This window comes from Oratosquilla oratoria, chromosome 12 (genome assembly GCF_046742065.1).
Source record: "Oratosquilla oratoria isolate Oo_2021 chromosome 12, ASM4674206v1, whole genome shotgun sequence".
Lineage (NCBI taxonomy): Eukaryota > Metazoa > Arthropoda > Malacostraca > Stomatopoda > Squillidae > Oratosquilla > Oratosquilla oratoria.
Window position 1 is genome coordinate 3,612,835 of NC_134788.1, and position 22,940 is coordinate 3,635,774.

Here is a 22,940-nt window from a genome sequence, read left to right on the forward strand (position 1 = left end):
GGGATTAAAAAGTTGTGGTAAATTGAGATTAATTGTATTGTTGCATTGTTCTTGTTTTGCAATAGACTTGTGTTGATGTATAATAATTATATACTTGCGCTGTAGGTTCCTTACATACCATGTGATTCTCATATGTTTAATACTCTGAAATATGTTTAGATGCTCTATAGCATCTGTTGGTATTGTTGATATGTTTGGATCCTATGTAGACGTCTTTTGTTTTGTTCATGTACTTATACTATGACGTCAAAATCTTTGTTTTTACGTTTGCTTCAAGCTCTGAATAAAGGAACAACTTGGTTCCAGTTTTTTTATTCAGATACCCAGCCACACAGCAACAGTGGCGACGAGGATCTGAGGATTTGTTAGTGGATGGACCGATTATTATGTTGAAAGACGGAAATAGCTGCCTTTCCCACTGATAGACGAGATGTACCAGGATGAAGAAATTTTTTCTTGCCGACCCCGCTATCATGTGCACCCATACCACTACTACCAATTTACAAATAGCCTTGGTTTAGCAGGCTACTAGTCATTTGTTTCACAAGGTTTACTACAATTTACAATGGCAAATAACTCGGGTAAGATTGACTGTTTTGACCCCAATAAAATAAAATGGGAGATCTGGCTAAGCATGTTGCAGGCTCATTTTGCACATAATGGAATCACTGATGACGACAAGAAGAAAAATTCTTTATTAGTTTCGTTAGGAAGTGAAACTTATAGTACCTTAGCCTCCCTGAGTGCACCTGATTTACCTCATATTAAAAACTATAGTGAGATAGTAAAGCTTTTAGAATCACATTACAAGGTTAAACTGAGCTATCATCGGAGTTTAATCAAATTTCAGAAGAGAAAGAAAAAATCTGATGAAAGTTTAAGAGATTTGTATGCTGACTTGAAAAATCTAGCCAAGGATTGTAGTTTTGGTACTTTATTTGATGCACGAGTGAGAGACCAATTATTTATGGCTGTCGATACTGAAGTGTATTTCCCGAACTTAGTTGCTGAGAATTTGGATTTACAAACCATGTCTTCCTCAGACACTTTAGAGAAAATTTTAAATTTGGAAAAAGCTTTTGTTGGGGAAAAGCTCCCGACTACTGAAGTGGGGGTTAGTTCTGAATTTTTCAATAGTCAGAAAAAAGAAAGTTGTCTGCATTGTGGATATCCACACAAAAGTGAGAACTGTAGGTTTAAGCACCTAACATGCGCAGTATATAACAGGAAGGGAAACCTAAAAGAGTGTGCCGCTTTGATAAGACTTTTTCTGGTAAATACACAGGTTCTCAAGGTAAGCCTAGTGATAGCAGTGCCCAGAAAGGATCTTTTGGAAAATTGAACAAAAACAAGAGGTTTGATAAAAAGAAAACTAATATGGTTTTTGAGGAAATTTCTTAGGAAGAGATACTGGTAGTGATGATAACCAGTTGTTACATTTAATGGATAGACCTAGCCTTCCAGAAATGGTTAGTGTTAATTTTTCACATACACCTGTACACAGCGTTGTAGGTAATGTTTTGCCAGTGAGAAATAAGGTTGATATTATTATTGAAGGTCATAATGTGCCTTTTGAAATTGACTGTGGAACCAGTGTGTCTACCCTAACCTTGCATTGGGTTAAGAAATTGAATTTAACTGTGGAGCCTAGTGATAAAATTTTAAAGGCTTATGGTAATAATGATTTGCATGTTTTGGGTAAGGTTTATGCAAATATGTTTTATAATGGTCACAATGTATTTCAAAGTTTGTATGTAGTTGAGTCTAATAACTCAAACTTATGTGGTAGAGATTTAATGCCTAAAATTGGTATTGCACTCACAGGTATAGAGGAAGGAGTTAATGTTTTGGATTCCAAGGTACAATTAGATAATTTTTCAGCTGATTCTAGATTGCCAATTTCATGTGTTGTAGCAAAGGTACACCTAAAGAGCGGTGCTGTGCCTAGTTGGAAAAAAGCAAGGCCTGTGCCCTACCACTACAGAAAATTAGTAGAAGATGCTTTAGATGAGTTAGTTGATAACAATATCATTGAACCAGTACATTCTAGTACTTGGGCAGCTCCAATTGTACCAGTGTTAAAAGCTGACAAAAAGTCAATGCGTATTTGTGTAGATTTCAAGGAATTAAACAAAAGTATTTCATGTGACCAGTACCCTCTGCCTAAAGTTGATGAAATCCTTGCTGTTGTTGGTAAAAGCAAGATATTTTCAAAAATAGATTTAAAGGATGCTTATTTACAGGTGCCAGTAGATGATGAGAGTCAAGAATTGTTAGTTATTAATACTCATAAAGGTCTTTTTAAATATAAAAGATTACCCTTTGGACTTGCATCATCTCCTGCCATCTTCCAAAGATTGATATCCCAGTTATTGATGAATATAGATGGAGTAGTTGCCTTCTTGGATGATATATTTGTTGGTGGTGAGACTAAAGAGGAGCATGATAAGAGATTAGATAAAGTGTTGAAGGTTTTTCAGAAACATAATGTTGCTATTAACAAAAAGAAAACTGTTCTGAATACCAGCTCCTTAGAATACTTAGGCTATGTCATTTCAGGTGATGGCATAAAACCTTCACCAAGGAAACTTGCTGCTATTTTAGAAGCACCTATACTGAGGTCTGTAGGTGAAGTTCAATCATTTTTGGGTCTATAACTTATTATTGTAGGTTTGTGAGAAAATTTTCAAGTGTATTAGCACCTCTGTATGATTTACTGAAGAAAGATGCAAAATTAAAGTGGTCTTCTGTTGAAGCAAATGCATTTATTACCTCTAAGGAAGAGTTAGCCAAATCGGATTTACTTGCCAATTTTGATGGTGAGCATGATGTTATTGTTGAGGTAGATGCTTCACCAGTCGGAGTAGGATGTGTGTTAATTCAAGAAATTAATGGTTGTTCATGACCAGTTTACTTTGCAAGTAAAAAGCTGTCTGCCGCTGAGCTAAATTATTCTCAGTTGGACAAAGAAGCTCTAGCGTTAGTGTACGCTGTAACTAAGTTTAAGTTTTTTTTGCTTGGCCGTAAGTTTGTGATCCGTACAGATCACAAACCTCTACTTGGTTTATTTGGTAAAGATAAACAGATTCCTGTCAATGCAAACGCAAGAGTACAGCGTTGGGCATTATTGTTATCCCAGTATGATTACAATTTATGTTTTAAGTCTGGTAAAGATAATGTTGTGGCAGATGCCCTGAGCCGTTTGCCTATGCCAGATTCTGTTTTAGACTCACATACACCTGCTGAATATGTGAATTTAGTTGAAAATTTGGAAGATCAAAATATTTCCTATGAAAGGGTTAAGGTTATGACAAAGAGTGACCCTGTTTTGAGTAAAGTGTTTCAAAGTGTTAAATTTGGTTGGGTATCTGATCCTGTTATTTCTGAATATGCAGCAGTTAAAGCAGATTTAAGTATATATGAAGATGTGTTGCTATTTAGGAATAGAGTTGTTATACCAGCTGAGTTAAGAGGTAGTGTACTTTCACAGCTGCATGTAGGCCATAATGGTATCAGCACTATGAAGGCTGAAGCCATGAATTGGATATGGTGGCCTAAGTTAGACCAAGATATATCAGAGGTTACTAAATCCTGTTCAATTTGTTTTAAAAATTTCCAAGGTTCTCAGGAAGTTACCTTATCTTGGCCTGAGACGGGTAAGTCTTGGTGTAGACTCCATATGGACTATGCAGGTCCAATCAATGAAAATTATTTCTTAGTGATTGTAGATTCACACTCTAAATTTATGGATGTTCATGTAACAAAGTCTACAACATCTACAGTAACAATTTCTATGCTGAAAAAAACTTTTTGTAATTTTGGGTTATCTGATATTGTGGTTTCAGATAATGCTTCATCTTTTGTATCTGAGGAAATGGAGACTTTCTTAAAAAAGAATGGAATTAAACTTATGACTCCTGCCCCTTATAACCCATCATCTAATGGTTTAGCTGAGAGGGCTGTAAAAACTTTCAAGGAAGGATTAAGTAAATTTAAGGAAGGTGATATACTAACCAGAGTCTGTAGATTTTTATACGATTACAGACGTTCAATCCATTGTTCCACAGGTAAAGCTCCAGCTGAGCTAATGTTTAACAGAAACTTCAGAGGTATTATTGAGAAAATTAAACCACAAGAAAATGAATGCAAAGAGATTATAAGAAGGGGTGATTGTGCTGACAACATTGTACAGGTGGACACTTGGAACAAACTGGACGAAAAAATAGTGTGTGCAAAATCCATTCATGAATTTAACCACTTCACTCCGGGTCAAAATCTCGCAGGCAGCATTAGCTGCCAGACGTACGATGTTGCGTCATAATACTCCCATTATAAAAAAAAAGTCACCGCTGTATTGATCGTTCTCTCTTCCACCCGTGAATTTTGATAACCATAGAAAATATGATGAAGCCAGTTTACAGAGTACAGGGGTTATGCAGGTACAGCTACAATATAATCAAGACGCCGACGTCGGCATCCTCATATACCCACTTGTTCCTCATGATGCCTATGGAGGCGTCACTGTATGGAAGGGGTTAAAAGCAAACTAGATATTGCGAGATACAAAGGCGGGACACCACGAGCATAGCTCCCATTCCCGTAAAATACAACTAGGTAAATTCAGAATTTTTCCTCTCTGCCTCTCTTAAATTCTATGTCTCTATCCTATACCATGTTGTCAACACAATCACCCCTTCATGTAATCTCTTTGCATCCATTCCCAAATACTTATTTCTCATTACACTTTTTAATCTCCTACAACACTTACTTCTCTCAATCTACAGTTTACCCCCACCTCCACTCCTCCCTTTCCTGCCACATGCAACCCCAAGTACCTAAAGCTATCCACTTCCACCAGCCTCTTTCCTTTAAGAGTTACTTCCAAACTAGTGCCACCCTCTCTCCTTGTACATCTCATCACCTTACTTTTACCCACATTTACCTTCAACTTTGTCCTATCGCATACCTTCCCAAACTCCATCATTAAGGAGAGCCACCCTAGTGAATTTTTAACGAATACTTTTTAAATTTCACTGGTGAATTTTTCACGAATATTTTTTAAATTTCACTTTTCAGTTTTATTCGCTCACCCTGTCATTACTACCTGAAACTATCACTTGGTAATTTTTTTTTTTTCTAAAATTTAAATTCTTTCCCCCCCAGACGCCATTCTTAAATGACCCGGAGTGTTGCATCATAGCGTGCCACGTGCGCTAGAAAATGAGGTATAATTCAATGCTTGTAACTACATAGAACTATCATTAAAATAATTTTTTCTTTATATAAATTTTGACAAACGGCATCCCTTCCCCACAGAGGTCTTCCTAGGCATCTTTAGTACATACGTAGACATCAGAGAGGTTGTTACACAGCGTTCCTGCAATATTTATCTTAAATTTGTCTTGCAAGATGACCTGCAAACGTAAGCTTACAATAGTGAAGATATCCAACCTCAAGAAGGGTAAAGGGAGAAAGAAAAGGCATCAAGACTCTTCAAACCAAGAAGAAACTAGCAGAGATGAAGGGGAGAGTGTGTTATCACTGCTCGGCTTATCACTTATGAGTGATTAATATTTTCTTTAGAAAGGGGAACCAAATGTCGATATCTCAAAATGTTATTTTTTGGACTTCAAATAATCTCTCAAAATTGGTAAAAACTCCGATCAACTTATGTTAGGTATCATTTTATGTGATATGGTTTAACATCACAAACTCCCTCCTATCGGGAGGCTAGGACGGTGCCCCTATACAGAGGGCTTTGTAGCTCGGAATTTAATGAACCATGCCCTTGGTTCAACTTCACCGGTAGCAGGGTTCGAGCCCCCATCTCCTCGACCATCGCCGCAAGTAATGATGCCCTAACCCACTCATTTTATACTTCAACAAAAATATAAATTTTTGTAGGAATTAGTTTTTTGTATTAAAAAAGAAAAAAAAAGATTCATGAGCCCTAAAAACAACTTTTCGAAAAAAAAAATCCTTCAAAGACAAAAAAAAATTTGAAAAACTAATTCCTACATAATGTAGATATATAAACAAAATTTCTATGATAAAAATTTCAAAGCAATTAAGTGAAAAATTAATTTTGTGAGGTCAAAAAAAGAAAAACACGATTTTTCTTGTAGCCGCTACCATTCATCCAAATTTGATGAAATTTATGGAATAGCATCCCTTTACACCAATAAACTACATATCAAAATTTCAAAGTGAGATATGAGCCCAAGGAGTTTTCGGGGGTGGCCCCCCTTAACCCCTTCCATACGGTGACGCCTACGTAGGTATCATGAGGAGCAAGTGGGTACGCGAGGATGCCGATGTCCGCGTCTTGATTATATTTATTGTAGTCGTACCTGTGTGACCCCCATACTCCGTAAACTGGCTTCATCATATTTTCTATGGTTATCAAAATTCACAGGTGAAAGAGAACAAGCGACAGAGCAGTGACTTTGTTCTTTATAATGAGAATATTATGACGCAACATAGCACGTCTGGCTGCTAATTCTGCCAGACATGCGATGTGTCCCATACTGAAGGGGTTAATTCCTCTAATCCCCCACTCTGATCTTTGCATTTATCACACCACCCTATCCATGTATATAGTGAATAGCCATGGCGACATGACACATCCCTGATGCAGTTCCATTTATACCTTGAACCATTCACTCTCTCCATTTCCAATTCTAACACAGGCTCTACTACTCTCATAACAACTCTTGACTGCCCTTAACAGCTTTCCTTCAATCCCATATATCTGTAATACCTCCCACAGTGCCTTTCTGTCTTCCTTGTCATAAGCCTTTTCCAAATCCATAAAAGGTTAAAAAAAAAAAAAAAAATCCTTACCTTTTCCTAAAGCTTTCTTATCCATTTTACCACACAAATCTGATCCAAACAACACCTACCTTTCCTAACCTCGCACTGTTCATCACCAATTACTCTGTTCTTCTCCTTATCTTCTCAATTAAAACCATCCCATAAGCCTTCCCAACTACATTCTACAAACTGAATCCTCTGAAACTACTACAATCACATTTGTCCCCTTTTCCTCCAGTCCCCTGGCATTCTACCCTCCCTTAGACACACATTAAACAACCTCACTAGCCAGTCCACTATTACTGTACCTCTCTTCTTCAGACACTCTGCATGACATCCATCTAACCCAGGTGCCTTACCTGCTCTCATAATTTTAATATCTACTTACACCACATCTTTCATTTAATTTTCCTCGCCCATCACTGTTATTTTCTTAGCACCTCCCACTGTTACCACCACTCCTTTCCTATCCTTCTCCACATTTAGCAACTCCCTAAAATACTTTGCCCATCTTCCCCTTACTGCCTCCTCTTCCATTCCCATCTCTCCATCTGTGTCTTATCTTTTCTTCTCTATTTGATTTGCCACCCCTTCCTCTCTTAATTTTCTTCCAAAACATCTTTTTATAACTTTCAAAGTTTTCTGTCATACTCCTTCCCATTTTAAATCTGTTCTCCTTTTTAATTCCTTTATCTTATATTTCACTCGCTTCTCTCAATCTACATTCTACCTCCACCTCCACTCCACCCTTTCCTGCCACATTCACACTCAAGTATCTAAAACTATCCACTTCCTCCAGTCGCTCTCCCTTAATGCTCACTTCCAGTCTGCTGCCACTTTCACCCCTTGTACATCTCATCACTTTACTTTTACCCACATTTATCTTCAACTTTCTTCTTTCACACACTCTCCCAAACTCTGTGACCAACTTCCTCAATCCCTCCTCTGATCTTCCTACAAGCGCAGTGTCGTCTACAAACAACAGCTGGCTCACCTCCCTTAAAGTGTGTGATGAGGAATGGACATTTGGGAATGGAGGCTAAGAGGAGGTTGTATGAAGGAGTGATTGTGCCAACAGCACTGTATGGGGCAGAAACATGGAACATAAGAGAAGAAGAGAGAAGGAGTTTGAATGTGTTTGAGATGAGGTGTCTGAGAAGTATGATGGGGGTTACTAGGCTGGATAGAGTGAGAAATGAGGAGGTGAGGAGGAGAACAGGGGTGGTAAGGGAGTTGGGAGATAGGGTTGATGAAAGAGTATTGGGATGGTTTGGACACATGGAAAGAATGAGTGAAGAAAGACTAGTAAAAGAGGTATGGAAGACAGATGTGGAGGGAGTAAACATGAGAGGGCGACCTAGGATGAGATGGATGAATGGGGTAAAAGGGGCTTTGGGAAAGAGGGGAATGTCTGTTGAGGAAGGACGGGAGAGGACAGAGGATAGGGGTGAATGGAGAATGGTTGTATATGGATGATACTGTGATGCATGAGGTGGAATGGGTAGGGGGATGGGGGGGTGAGGTAGTATGTGTGAGAAAAATTTGACGCAGCCCGAAGGGATTTCTCCCTGTCTTCTCCTTTTCTGCATGAGGGGACAGAGAGAAGGAGAAGGGGGGTCGCCGATTTAATGAAGTGGCCTTGCTGCAGATGTGCTGTGTCTTGCGACATTGCTTCTGACCCAGGGCAGTGAACAAGATGCAGGGATGACCCGCCATCCAGGAGGTGCCAAGATAAGAGGGAGGGTAGAGGGTAGAGGGGAGTGGAGTGTATTAGGGATGGAATGGGTGGGAATGATTTTTATGCCTTTGTTTTTTTGGCTACCTCCCTTGTAAGGGGGAAAAAGCCTTTGGTATGTGTATCATATATTTTGCTTCTTTTCTTCTTTCTTTGTACCTCTCATAACCTTCTTCAATTCATCATCCCACCACTCACTACCCTTCTTTCTATTGCCTCCCATCCTCCTTGTTCCACACACTATTTTTGCACACCTTGTTACTCCCTCCTTGAAACACACCCCATTCCTCCTCCACTCCACTTTCCACACTTCTCTTAGCTTCTCATTGTATTTCTGCTCCATTTCCTTATCTAAACTGTTTACTCTAAGCAGCTCCCTACCTTCTGTCCTTTTCCTCTTTCTCCATCTATCCTCCACTCTCAATTTACCTTCCACCACAAATGATCTGATATTCCCCTACTCAGTCCCCTAAGAAAAAGGACATCCTAAACTCTTCCTACTCTTCTCCTGGATACCACTATATAGTAGTACATTAGAGCCTTATCAACACCCTTCAATCCACCAGCCTCTCCCATGTGTACTTATGTTTAATTTTTTTCCTAAACACTGTGTTAGCTATCATCAACTCTTTTTCTAAATGTATCTCCACCATCAACTCTCCACTACCATTTTTTCCTGGCACTCCACACTTCCCAACCACTCCGTCTATTGGTTCATCCCCTACTCTAGCATTGAGATCTCCAAATACCACTACATTGACATTTCTCCCAAAACTCTTTATGCATTCATTTAAATCTATCCAAAAAGCCTCCCTTTGCTCCACACTCTTCTCACAGCCAGGTCCATATGCACTCTTCCCACTACCAGGCCCAATACTTTCAAAATTGACATATGAACAAAGATTTTCTAAACTGGAACTACCAACCCGACAAAGAAGAGAAAGAGGAGATTTATTGGGCATTTATAGAATCATGAAAGGCATGGAAGTCCTTGACAGGGAAGACTTATTAAATTGGGATAAAAGAAAAACAAGGGGACATGAAAAGAAACTCAAAAAGGATAGTTATAGACGGGATGCAAAAAAAAACTTTTCCACACAGAGTGGTGGATGTCTGGAACAAATTGGACAAAACAATAGTGTGTGCAAACACCATACAAGAATTTAAGAACAAACTAGATGCGAGATACAAAGATGGGTCACTATGAGCATAGCTCCCCTTCCCGTATAATACAACTGGGTAAATATATCTCCCTTCCCAGTTTCATCTTCATCCACAAACCTTGTAGAAATCTCCTTCCACTCCACCAAATGCTTACCTATCTCTTCACTTACTAGTATACACCCCTTCCCTCTCTCATCCTCTCCTCAATCCTGACACCCTCTCCACTACACTCCCAAACTCAAACTCACCTCTCCCTTTCAACTTAATTTCTTTTAATGCCAACACATCCATCTTCCTTTTCACATACTGCCTACTTCTTCCTTTTTATTCTTATCTGTAACACACCCATGCACATTAAAAGACCCAAACCTTAGGATTCTGGTTGGAAAAAATCCACCCAGATCCTCTTGCTTTGACTTCTTATAGGAATTTACCCTTTAGGGCTATAGAAAGAAGGATGCCTAGTCCCATCTTCCTCCTTTATAAGGGGCCCTTAGTATATAGGTAGATGAGAAAAGGAATAAACAGCCATGCAAATTTATTTGCTGAAGATGCAAAGATCAAGAAGAGGGTGAGAAGAGAGGAGGCTTATATAATGTTATAAAAGAACCAGGTTAAAATGCTTGAGTGGAGTCTGGATTGGAAAATTAATTTTAGCACAAAGAAGTGATAATATTGGAAACAAGCCAAAGCAACAAAAGACCAGGATGTAACACTTCACCCCATACCATACAACACATAATGGAAGACTGCATTATACACAATCATGCACGCAAACAACACAACATACACTCTATAAAGGATTTGTGGGAAAACCCAGTTTCGGCTGTGGCCTTCCTTGGGGAGACGGGACTGCTCGGACAGACAGTCTAGGGAACGACAACAAAAGACCAATGATGGACTACAAAATGGGAAAAGAAACAATGGCAAATTCAAAGGAGGAAACAGAGATAAATATCACCTGAACTACACAAAAGGAAAATAACAAGAGAGACCTATAATCTGTTGAAAAATATGAGTGGCATTTCATTACATGGATGAGAACATGATGAAGAAAAATTTTGAAAACTTGATGTATCTCAGATTGGAACATGCAGTGGTGATGTGGTCACCATACCTGTTTAAAAGATGTCAGGAAGTATAGTGTTCCACACAGATGATATGTGGAATAAGTTAGATGAAAATATAATCCTAGCCAACACTATAAATAAATTTAAGGCAACAATTGATAGATAATACAATTAGTTAAATACATGAGCTCTAAGCTCTCATCAGGGAACGTAATGGCTACTATGGTGGTGGAGGATGGAGGAAGGAGAAAGAAAGAAAAATAAGAAAGAAGGAGAGAAAGAGAAGAGAGAGGAAAAGAGAGAGAGGGGATGAGAGAGAGGGGATGAGAGAGAGATAGAGAGAGAGAGAGAGTGAGAGATTGAGAGAGAGAGAGAGAGAGAGAGAGAGAGAGAGAGAGAGAGAAAGAGGGAGAGAGAGAGGGAAAGAGGGAGAGAGAGACAGAAAGGGAGAGAGAGAGGAAGCGAGAAAGAGGAAGAGAGAGGAAGAGAGAGAGAGTGAGAAGAGGGATGGAGAGTGGGGAAGAGAAAGATAGGTAGAGGAAGGAAGAGAGAGAGAGAAAGAGAGAGAAAAAAAGATAGAGAGAACAGGAAGAAAGAATGGGAAGAGGAGAGGGTGATAAAAATTGGTAGTCAGGGGAAAGAGAGGTGGAGGGAAGAGGGGAGGAGATAGGGGAAGGAGAAAAATGGAGGATAGAAAGGATAGAATGGAGGGAAGGAGAGAAGTGGGGGAACACAGGAAAAGAAATGGGTAGGAGAGGAGTTGAGGAGAGAGGAAAATACATACATACATATACCCAAGGCTGTTCCTTCCTTACACAGGGGGGTTTAGCCAAAAAGAAAAAGGCATAGAAACCACTCCCACCCATTCCATTTCCCATATATTCCACTCCCCTCCACCCTCTTATCTTGGCACCTCCTGGATGACGGGTCATCCCTGCATCCTGTCCACTGCCCTGGGTCAGAAGCAGTGTCGCAAGACACAGCACATCTACAGCAAGGCCACTTCATAAATTCAGTGACCCACCTCTCTGTACCCTCATGCAGAAAAAGAGAAGACTGGGAGAAATCCCTTTGGGCTGCTTCAAATGTTTTCTCATGTATACTTCCTCACCCCCCATCCCCCACCCACTCCCCCTCATGAATCACATCATCATCCATTCACCCCTATCTTCTGTCCTCTCCCGTCCTTCCTCAACAGACATTCCTCTCTTTTGTAATGCCCCTTTCACCCCATCCATCCATCTCATCCTAGGTTGCCCCCTCATGTTCACTCCTTCCACCTCTGCCATCCACACCTCTTTTACTAATCTTTCTTCACTCATTCTTTCCATGTGTCCAAACCATCCCAATACTCTTTCATCAACCCTATCTCCCAGCTCCCTTTCCACCCTCCCATTAAAGAGTGGAAACTGGGGAAAAGAAAAAGGGGAGAGGGATCAAAGAGAGAGGAAAGAGGGAAAAGGTATGAGTAGAGAGAGTGAGGAGGGAGGAGAAAGAAGGAGATAGGAGGGAGGATAGAGGAGGGAGGAGTGATGAGGAAGGGGAGAGAAGGGAGGAATGAGGAAGGAGGAGAAACGAGGGAGAAGAAACGAAGGAGAAGAGAGAAGGAAAAAGAGAGGAGGGAGGAGTCAGGCGGGAGTAGAGAGGAGAAATGATTGGAAGAGGGAGAAGCGGAGTGGTGTGGAGATGAGAGAGGGGAAGAGTGAAAAGAAGAAAATGATAACAAATAGGGAGGTATGGAGGTACATATAGAAACAGTGTCAACTAAGAGACTTGCCTTATCCATTCCAAAAAGCATTTGGAACTGTGGCACAAGGGCATTCTTTGGTTCAGTGAGGATCTTGACTAACATGGTCGCTGTCAAAGAGTGGAAGGGTACTAGTACTGGGAACCGGCCTACAAATTCCTGAAATTGAGATATGATGATTAACTTGTGATTTTCCTATAATGTATACAATGACAGTATTAATTAACATATTCTTTTCTTATTTAGGTGATATTTGTACTGGTCCTTGCATATATAAATATATATATAATATATATATATATATATATATATATATATATATATATATATATATATATATATATATATATACATATATATATATATATATATATATATATATATATATATATATATATATATATATATATATATATATATATATATATATATGTATATATATGAGATGTGTTCCACAATGTGAATTAGTATGAAGTGAAAACTGTCCAGTACTTTTTTACATTTTCATAAAAAAAAAATTATGCTAGTATACAGAGTAAAAATAATACATCTTCCATGACTAATCTTTATGTATAAAATTGGGCCCTGTTGCATATATATGATTTTACATGCTGGGGACATCTAAAAAAATGCCACTTCTCAGAGATGGATTCCCTTCACACTACATCACTCATCTTCCTATTATCAATTGCTGAAAAAAATGAATAAAAAAAAAATAGGAATTCTTACTGGTATCATGCCAAACTCAATGAGATCCCTCGCTTCACACTTGGCAAGTAATGCATCCTTCTCTAGGTTGTCTTCTTCAGCATCGGTTCCAGCTGTTTGGTGGGCCATATCTGCTTGTGTTGCAGCCCTTCGTCCACCTGACTGTCCACCCATTCCAAAGCCTAAGTACTGAGCAAGGAAGAGAATGATAATTATAAGAATTTGACTTCTTAACTACATCCATAACTACAGAAGCAAATCATTGATGAATGTATGCAAAATAATGCTTCAAAAACAAACAGTATCCTAAATAATAGACACAGGTCACCATTACCTTCAATGCTCCACTAATTTCTTAATATCTCTAGTATTATGTGATTGCAATGATAATGTGGCTTACATAAGTTGAACATAAATACAATCATAACTGTCCAGTGAGACCATCCCATCTCAATCTGTTGCCCCTGACCTCTCTTGCAAAAGATCTACAGCCCCAAGGAATACAGTCACAGCCAACAGGTTTGACCACAGGTCGCATACAGAAGAGATTTTGTAGACTTGTCAGGGTTGTGAGTGTAGGGCAGTAAAAGACATGGTTTTTGTTTTCTGTATGAAGCAAATAATTGATGAACTTATGCAAAGTAATGTTTCTAAAACAACAGTATCCAGATTATCAAATATAGGTCACAATTAGCTTCATCAATGCCCCAATACATACATATACCAAAGGCTTTTTTCCCCCTTGTAAGGGAGGTAGCAAAAAAACAAAGGCATTAAAACCACTCCCACCCATTCCATCCCTATCACACTCCGCTCCCCTCTATCCTTTTCCTCTGTTTTGTGGACACAAGTGCCACAACCAAAATTCTCCTCCCTACCACAGATAACACTACAGAAATCCAATCCATTTGAATCCGCACAGGCAACAAATCAACACTGACAATAGTTAACATGTACATTACCCCCAATCATCCCCCACAGTTACAAACACCTTCAGGCCTCAATTTAGCCAACTAGCCTCAATCCCCAACCTGATCATGGGTGGTGACTTCAACGCCAAGTTGTCTGCCTGGTATGTCGACAACCCTAACACAGACAGAGGGCTTGATATACAGACTCAGTTTGACTCATTGACTATCATGAACAACACACATAATCATACACATATCCCACACCAAGCCCTCTACACTCCCTCCTCTCCTGATATCACCTTTTGCTCCCCCTGCCTAACCCCAACAACATCATGGAGAGTGGTCGGAACCCTTGGTTCTGACCAACCTTCCAATCATCATCACCACCAAAACAAGATGCACCCCAGTTGGCCACAGACACACATACACCAATTACAAGAGAGCTAACTGGGAAGCTTTTACTGAAGAGACAGAACAACATTTTGAAACACTTAACAGTACACCAATCACAAACATAAACAATGCTGTGCACACTTTTAATACAATCATACAAAATGCAGACAAGAGATACATCCCTAGAGGCAACAGAAAATCACACAACTCCAACTTCACACCAGAAATCCAAGGCCTCATCAGACAATGAGACACGCTTAAACACAATACCCCCACACCTATCCCTCAAAACATAGCACACAAAATACAAACACTAAACACTGTGATTGCCAATAAAATACACAAACAAAAAACACAAAATTGGCAAAACTTTATCAATACACTTGATCACAAAACAAACACCAGCAAATTCTACAAGACACTCAAAAGCATTACACTATCCAACAGTAACACCACACGCTCTCACGCAGCAATAATCACAACAACAGACAATCTACCCTCAAACAGACAACAAGCAAACACACTCATAAATCATTTTGCACAGACAAGCCATCTCACTTCTCACCCTGACGACCGATGCACTATTCGACGTAAGAAAGACTTTCCAACAGACTCAGACTATACACCCTTCATAGACAGTCAGACAAAACACATAATACATAATCTCAAGCACTCATCTGCCTGTGGCCCTGATAACATAAGCAACATCCACCTAAAACACATTGGACCACAAGGTATACGCGCACTCACAAACATTGCAAACTACAGCTATTCACACAACACTATACCCGACATCTGGAAATATGGTAAAATAATCACCATTCCAAAACTGAACAAAGACCCAACAATCCTAACATCGCACCGCCCAATCACACTTCTCTGCACCCCCTCTAATGTCATTGAACACCTAATACTTCAACTTGTCACACCACATATTCCCCTTGCTGACTCACAACATGGTTTTAGGCCACTACACTCCACAAACACTCTTCTGATAAACCTCACACAAAGAATTTTAGATGGCATCAATTCAGATAGGCCCCACCAAAGAACACTTCTTATAACATTAGACATTAGTAAAGCTTTTGATGCTATCCCCCGCCACAACCTAACAAATAAAGTATATAACACAGACATGCACAATAACACCAAAAGATGACTGGCCAATTATCTGGCTGGTAGGAATGCTTATGTGTCATATAATGGCCAATCATCGCACATCAGAAACATTGAATGGAGTACCACAGGGCTCTGTTCTATCCCCCACGCTCTTTAATCTATACATGCATGACTTACCCATACCAGACACCTCAAAAATACAAATCTCTTCCTATGCAGACGACATAACAATCACATGCACACATCGTAACACAGACAAAGCTGCAGAAATAATCCAGCCATACCTTGATGCACTCAACACATGGTTCATCACAGACTCAAAATAGCTCCAACCAAATCTACAGCAACACTTCGCACCAACTGGACAAAAGAACACAAATACATACCTCATCTCTACATCAACAACACTCTAATACCACACACAAACACACCGAAAATTCTTGGTGTAACATACGATACATCCATGTCTTTCAAACAACACATCACAAACATAAAAAACAAATGCACACCTAGACTTAACGCACTTAAGTCAATCACTGGAACAACATTTGGACAAAACAAAGAAACTAATACAACAATATACAAACAATGCATACGCTCAGTGATGAATTATGCGAGTCCTGCATGGGCTCCTAATCTCAGTGACACACACCACAACACCCTTCAAACCATACAAAACAAAGCCTTAAAAACAATTACAGGCTGCACAAATACAACACCTATAGATCATTTACACCATGAAACAAAAGTCCTCAAAGTCAAGGACCACCTCAACATGAGAGGCACACAAACACTTGCCGCAGCCACCACAAACACATCACACCAGCTACACTACATAGCAGAACACCCACACACACCTAGAAATATTAAAACAACACCCAAAGACCTGTATCACACACAGATACTCTCTTCTCTTCCTCCACAACCACCAAATACAGTACCAGCCTCTGGAAACATATTCATAATCATATCACTCACCACTCCATTAACACACTGAAAGACAACACACTGCTGCATACCAGACCCCCTGATATCCACCCTTCTGAATCCTCTCTCCTACAAAAGGACAGAGTCCACCTGGCCAGACTGCGATGCGGCCACCACCCAGCACTTCTAAGCTACCAGAAGAGGCTGGATGACCACATTGTGAACAGCTGCCCAGGATGTAACACTTCACCCCATACCATACAACACATAATGGAAGACTGCATTATACACAATTATGCATGCAAACAACACAACATACACTCTATAAAGGATTTATGGGAAAACCCAGTTTCGGCTGTGGCATTCCTTGGGGAGACGGGACTGCTCGGACAGACAGTCTAGGGAACGGCAACAACAACAACAACCCTTTTCCTCTCATCTTGACACCTCCTGGATGATGGGTCATCCCTGCATCTTGTCCATTGCCCTGGGTCAGAGGCAGGGTCACAAGACACAGCACATCCACAGCAAGGCCGCTTCATTAAATCGGCAACCCCCCCCTTCTCCGTCCCCTCATACAGAAAAGAAGACAGGGAGAAATCCCTTCAGACTGCGTCAATTTTTTTTTCACACATACTCCCTCATCTCCCATCCATTCCACCTCATGCATTACAACATCATCCATATACAACCATTCTCCATCCCATCTTCTGTCCTCTCCTGTACTTCCTCAACAGACATTCCCTTCTTCCCCAAAGCCCCTTTTACCCCATCCATCCATCTCATCCTAGGTCACCCGCTCATGTTCACTCCTTCCATATCTGCCTTCCACACCTTTTTTACTAGTCTTTCTTCACTCATTCTTTCCATGTGTCCAAACCATCCCAATACTCTTTCATCAACCCTAACTCCTTTTCCACCCCCATTCTCCTCCTGACCTCCTCATTTCTCACCCTATCCAGCCCAGCAACCCCTATCATACTTCTCAGGCACTTCATCTCAAACACATTCAAACTCCTTCTTTCTCTCTTATGTTCCATGTTTCTGCCCCATACAGTGCTATTAGTACAATCACTCCTTCATACAACCTCCTCCCAGTATCCATTCCCAAATGTCTATTTTACATTACACTTTTTAATCCACCAAGGCACTTACTTCTCTCAATCTACATTCTACCTCCACCTCCATTCCCCCCCTTTCCCGCCACATTCACACCCAAGTATCTAAAGCTATCCACTTCCTCCAGTCTCTCTCCCCAAATGCCCCAATGATTTCTTAAAATGACCAGCATTAATGCAATAATAATATGACTTACACTAAATACAACCATTATTGTCCAATAGGTCTATTCCATCTCAATGTGTCAGTCTTGACCTTTCTTGCCTGCAGCCCTAAGGAAACCAACCACAGTCAACAGGTTTGACCATAGGTCTTTTAGAGAAGAGATTTTGTAGAAATGTTTGGTTTGTGAGTGTTGGGTAGTGAAAGACAACATGCTCTTTTCCTTCTTTGTTATGAATGCATCTTCCACACATGGCATTTGTAACAAGGCCAATTCTACATTAGCTTTGTTTCAGTGCTGGGTGGTGACCTGAATATAAGCAGAATAGTGTAATTCCTATGTGTTTTGAGTGGGATTTCTCTTTTGTGGGGGGGTGGGGGGATGGGGGGTGAGGTAGTATGTGTGAGAAAAATATGACACAGACCGAAGGGATTTCTCCCCGTCTTCTCCTTTTCTGCATGAGGGGACGGAGAGGGGGATGGTCACCGATTTAATGAACCGGCCTTGCTGTGGATGTGCTATGTCTTGCAACACTGCTTCTGACCCAGGGCAGTGAAAGATGCAGGGATGACCCGGCATCCAGGAGTTGCCAAGATAAGAGGGAAGGTAGAGGGTGGAGGGGAGTGTATTGGGGATGGAATGGGTGGGAATGGTTTTATGCCTTTGTTTTTTGGCTATCTCCCTTGTAAGGGGGAAAAAGCCTCTGGTATATGTATGTATGTATGTATTGCCTCTGACCCAAGGAGTGGACAGGAGACAGGGATGACCCTTCATTCACAAAATGCTACAATAGAAAGGACAACAAGTGGATTCTGGATGGGTGTGGGCTGGTTGAAGGGTGGGTACATGCCTTAAGAACATAAAAATGAATATAAGAATGAAGGAGACTGCAAGAGACCATATGGCCTACACTAGGCAGCTCCGTAAAACCATAAGGCCTACACTAGGCAGCTCCGTAACCATAAGGCCTATACTAGGCCTTGCATAAGTTGCCTCCATATAAAGGAGAAAGGTTCTTTTGATATATGTATGTATGCATGGTATGTTTGAAAGGGAGAATAAAGGGTAGACCAAGAAAAATGTGGGTTAATGGGTTGAATAAACCATAAGAGTATGTGGTCAGGCTGTTAAACAAGCAAAAATATATGAGTGACCCAACACAGATGAGGTGGCAGTATTGCTATCAAAGTGATGAGGTGCAGTCTTCACATGGCTTAGTGGGAAGCGGGACAAGAAAATATGTAATGAAAGTGACAGGGGTAGAATTTTCCTTTCCTATGCCTAACCACCTCACTCTGGAGGTAATGGTTGCCTGGATGTGAAAAAATGTCAGTCTGTTTTGCAAGATATCTGAATGTCAAGAGTGTCCTGATGAAAGACAGGTTAAAGCATTCTGGGCATCAATAAAGAAGCAGCCAGTAATATTGTTTGTAGGCATACATGTGGACATGTAAAAATAAGCAAATATTAGAAAAAAAAAAAAATGAAGAAAAAGTGTAATATAACTTGTTGCAAAGACCAAATGAATACTTTGGTGGCTCCACTTACTTGAAACTGTTAGCAAGACCGGAAGGAAATGGGGAGGGGAAAAAAAAATTAAATCAGTAATATCCTCCATTCACTCGTTTGTTGAAATCATACAAAATATATGATTACATCTCACGCATGAATGCAGCAAATTTATTGTTAAACCTCATATTATATGCATTTCTGACCCTACTAATTAAACCTATTCCATGCATTCAAGTGCAAAGAAATATGTAAGCTTTTTCATATATATTATGTTTTTAGGTGCCCATTTATGTGACCATGAACCACTGGTTAGAGAGAAGATTTAATCAGAAAGACTCAGGGAGAGAAGAGAAGAAGAAGAAAAAAAACAAAAAAAAAAAACTAGAGAGCTTTATTGCATGCACACTAAACCCTCTCTAATCCAAATTAAATGGTAAAGGACCTAGGTTAAATTAGCTGAAAGTTTGAATCATCAGATGGTTACCTCAACCCCTTCCACACAAGAACTCATTATAATGCAAATACCAAAATAGCACAGATTGTACTATGCACTTGCACTCACCAAAACAGGGGTGATACTAAAGTCTTAAAATGCAGTACAGTAAACTTTGTTATTAACCACTTAATCACAATCACTAAAGTTGTATATTAACCACTTTAATATATCTAATTGTAAACTATACTAAACATTTACATACATAAATATATATATATATATATATATATATATATATATATATACATACATATATATATATATATATATATATATATATATATAATATATATATATATATATATATATATATATATATATATATATATATATATATCATATATATATAATATATACATATATATATATATATATATATAATATACATATATATATATATATATATACATATATATATACATATATACATATATATATATACATATATATATACATATATATACATATATATATATACAATATATATACATATATGATATATGAATATATACATACATACATACATAAATATATATATATATATATATATATATATATATATATATATATACATACATATATATATTTCTTTGTATATATGGGCAGATTTTCTCTCAAACATGTTTGATAACAAATCATGGCAAAATTATTGTTGCAGAGCTTCTTATCTGCTTTTTCTCTTTTTCTGACAGCATTTTTGGCTTCCACAGGAAACTGTCTTATAATATCTCCATATGACATTGATTGTAACTTTAGGCACTGCTGCCAAAGTAAAATACTGGCCAGAATGTGTTTTCACACTGCTTGTCATTATTTATGCAAGACTAAGACTTAAATCTTCAAGTCACTTGTGCTTCCTGTCTTGCTGTATGACTGTAAGATATGGACAATGAATGCTGATTTAAAGAGGAGTCTCAATTTATCTGTTAAATATAGAAATGGAGAACATAATGATCGAGTAGGTAAAGGAAGTGACTCGCGTAAGAGATGACATTCCCATGAGATCAAAGAGTCAGACATCATTAGAACCATGAACTACCTTAGCCCCAAAGAAAAAAGTGACCATATAACTACTGAATCCTGGTCAATGAAGAAATAAACCTAAGGAATAAATAATACAGGCCAGGGACTCAATATTGGGAAGGAATTACTCTAGCTTGAATTCTTTGAAAAAGCTGACTGGTATTCAGGAATACCACTGGGATAATGAGGAACTAGGAAATCTTTACATTTACAACCTGGGAATGAACAAACATGGGCCAAAGATTAGTGGATGGAAGAATCAGAAACAAGACTGGTTCAACCAAAAGTGTGGAAAAAAGAGCAAGAGTAAGGGATATAGCTTGGTGAAAATTGAAGATAAGAAACAATAAAACAAAAGAAGCTTACAAACAAGCTAGAAATGACTATACAAAAGTCCACTGGGAGGAGGAAAGCAATTCTGAAAGGGGTGTTGTAGATAAATACAGAGATGAACATTTTTGAATGCTTGTCCTCTTTCCAAGAGCCCATTTTTGGGGATCCATAAATCACTACAATCTTCTACTTTTCATGTCACTATCTTCAACCTTTATCATAATCATTTCCACACTGTTTATACCCTCTGTAACCTTCATCACATTAAGCTTTTCTTGGCCAGAAATGTGACTCCTCCACCCTGTTTCTCATTTCTATTTTTGATCCAATGTTTATATAATCCATGTCCAACACTATTTGGTGGTAGTGGACCCCTTAATTTTGTCACTGTAATTCCCATTAAATATATATATATATATTTTTTTTTAAGGTTTTCATTTACATACATATACCAAGGCTTTTTCCCCCTTCCAAGGGAGGTAGCCAAAAAGGGAAAGGCATAAAACACTCCCACCCATTTCATCCCTAAATACACTCCACACCCCTCCCACCCTCCCTCTCATCTTAGCACCTCCTGGATGACGGGTCATCCCTGCACCTTGCCCACCGCCCTGGGTCAGAAGCAGTGTCGCAAGACACAGCACATCCACAGCAAGGCCGCTTCATTTAATCGGCGAACCCCCCTCTCCGTCCCCCCTTGCATATAAGGAGAGGACGGGGAGAAATCCCTTCGGGCTGCGTCAAAATTTACTCACACATACTACCCCCCCCACCCCCCACCCCGCCCATTCCTCCTCATGCAATCACAACATCATCCATATACAACCATTCTCCACTCACCTCTGTCTTCCGTCCTCTCCCTTCCTTCCTCAACAGACATTCCCCTCTTCCCCAAAGCCCCCTTCACCCCATCCATCCACCTCATCCTAGGATGTCCCCTCATGTTCACTCCCTCCACATCTGCCTTCCATACCTCTTTTACTAGTCTTTCTTCACTCATTCTTTCCAGGTTTTCATTTAGTTCATTTAATCCTGAAATCAATCCATCTATATTACTATAAGCCACTTTTAATTTTTTCCCTCCTCTATCCCGTTTTCTGTTCTGTTCATTTTGCTTACCTTGATGTACCATTTTCTCAGCCTCATGTCTAAGACTCTCCAATAGAACTCCTTTCTTTTGGCCTTGGTTCACTTTGTGTTTTTTCTTTAGCTTCATCTCTTAGTGTGCTCTCCTTCTCTTTCCTCAACATTCATTTCTTTTTTATCCATATATTGTTGTAGTGTTCACTCTTTGCTAACTTTCCTAATTTTGCCAGTATGTCTTCTACAACTATTTGTTACCTTAATTCTATCTTTAGTGGTTGATTTATGTCTTTTGAATATTGTCCCATCCTATAAACTTCTATTTCCTTTTCTACTTCTTGGTCTCTGTTTTGTACTTCTTTTAGAATTGCTTTTGCTATTTCTTTTTCTGATTTTTCCCTCAAGTACCTAACCATACCATGTTTCTCCTCTAGTCCATATACAAAAATACACTTCTTTTTATCCACTGTATCTCCAAACAAATTTGGTTTCTCTTTGATTACTTGAATAATTGTGTCCTTTGCATTCTCCTGCATTAATTGTTGTACTATTTCTTTAAAAGCTATCTCTTCGTTTTCTCTGTTTTCATTCCATTTCTTAATCTTCTGCAAAATTTCCTCACCT

The 22,940-nt window shown here is 39.2% G+C and overlaps 1 protein-coding gene across 7 annotated transcripts in view; it reads right to left on the minus strand.

The window, feature by feature from the left end:
• LOC143030915 (ATP-dependent clpX-like chaperone, mitochondrial) overlaps positions 1-22,940 on the minus strand; it is a 160,885-nt gene that overhangs the window by 32,713 nt on the left and 105,232 nt on the right. For all 7 annotated transcript variants that reach the window (XM_076194166.1, XM_076194167.1, XM_076194161.1 and 4 more), the window contains 2 exons: positions 13,259-13,426; positions 12,560-12,688 (listed from right to left, as the gene is read on the minus strand). In XM_076194166.1, the coding sequence (XP_076050281.1) occupies positions 12,560-12,688; positions 13,259-13,426 (297 nt within the window). The remainder of the gene's footprint in view (positions 1-12,559; positions 12,689-13,258; positions 13,427-22,940) is intronic.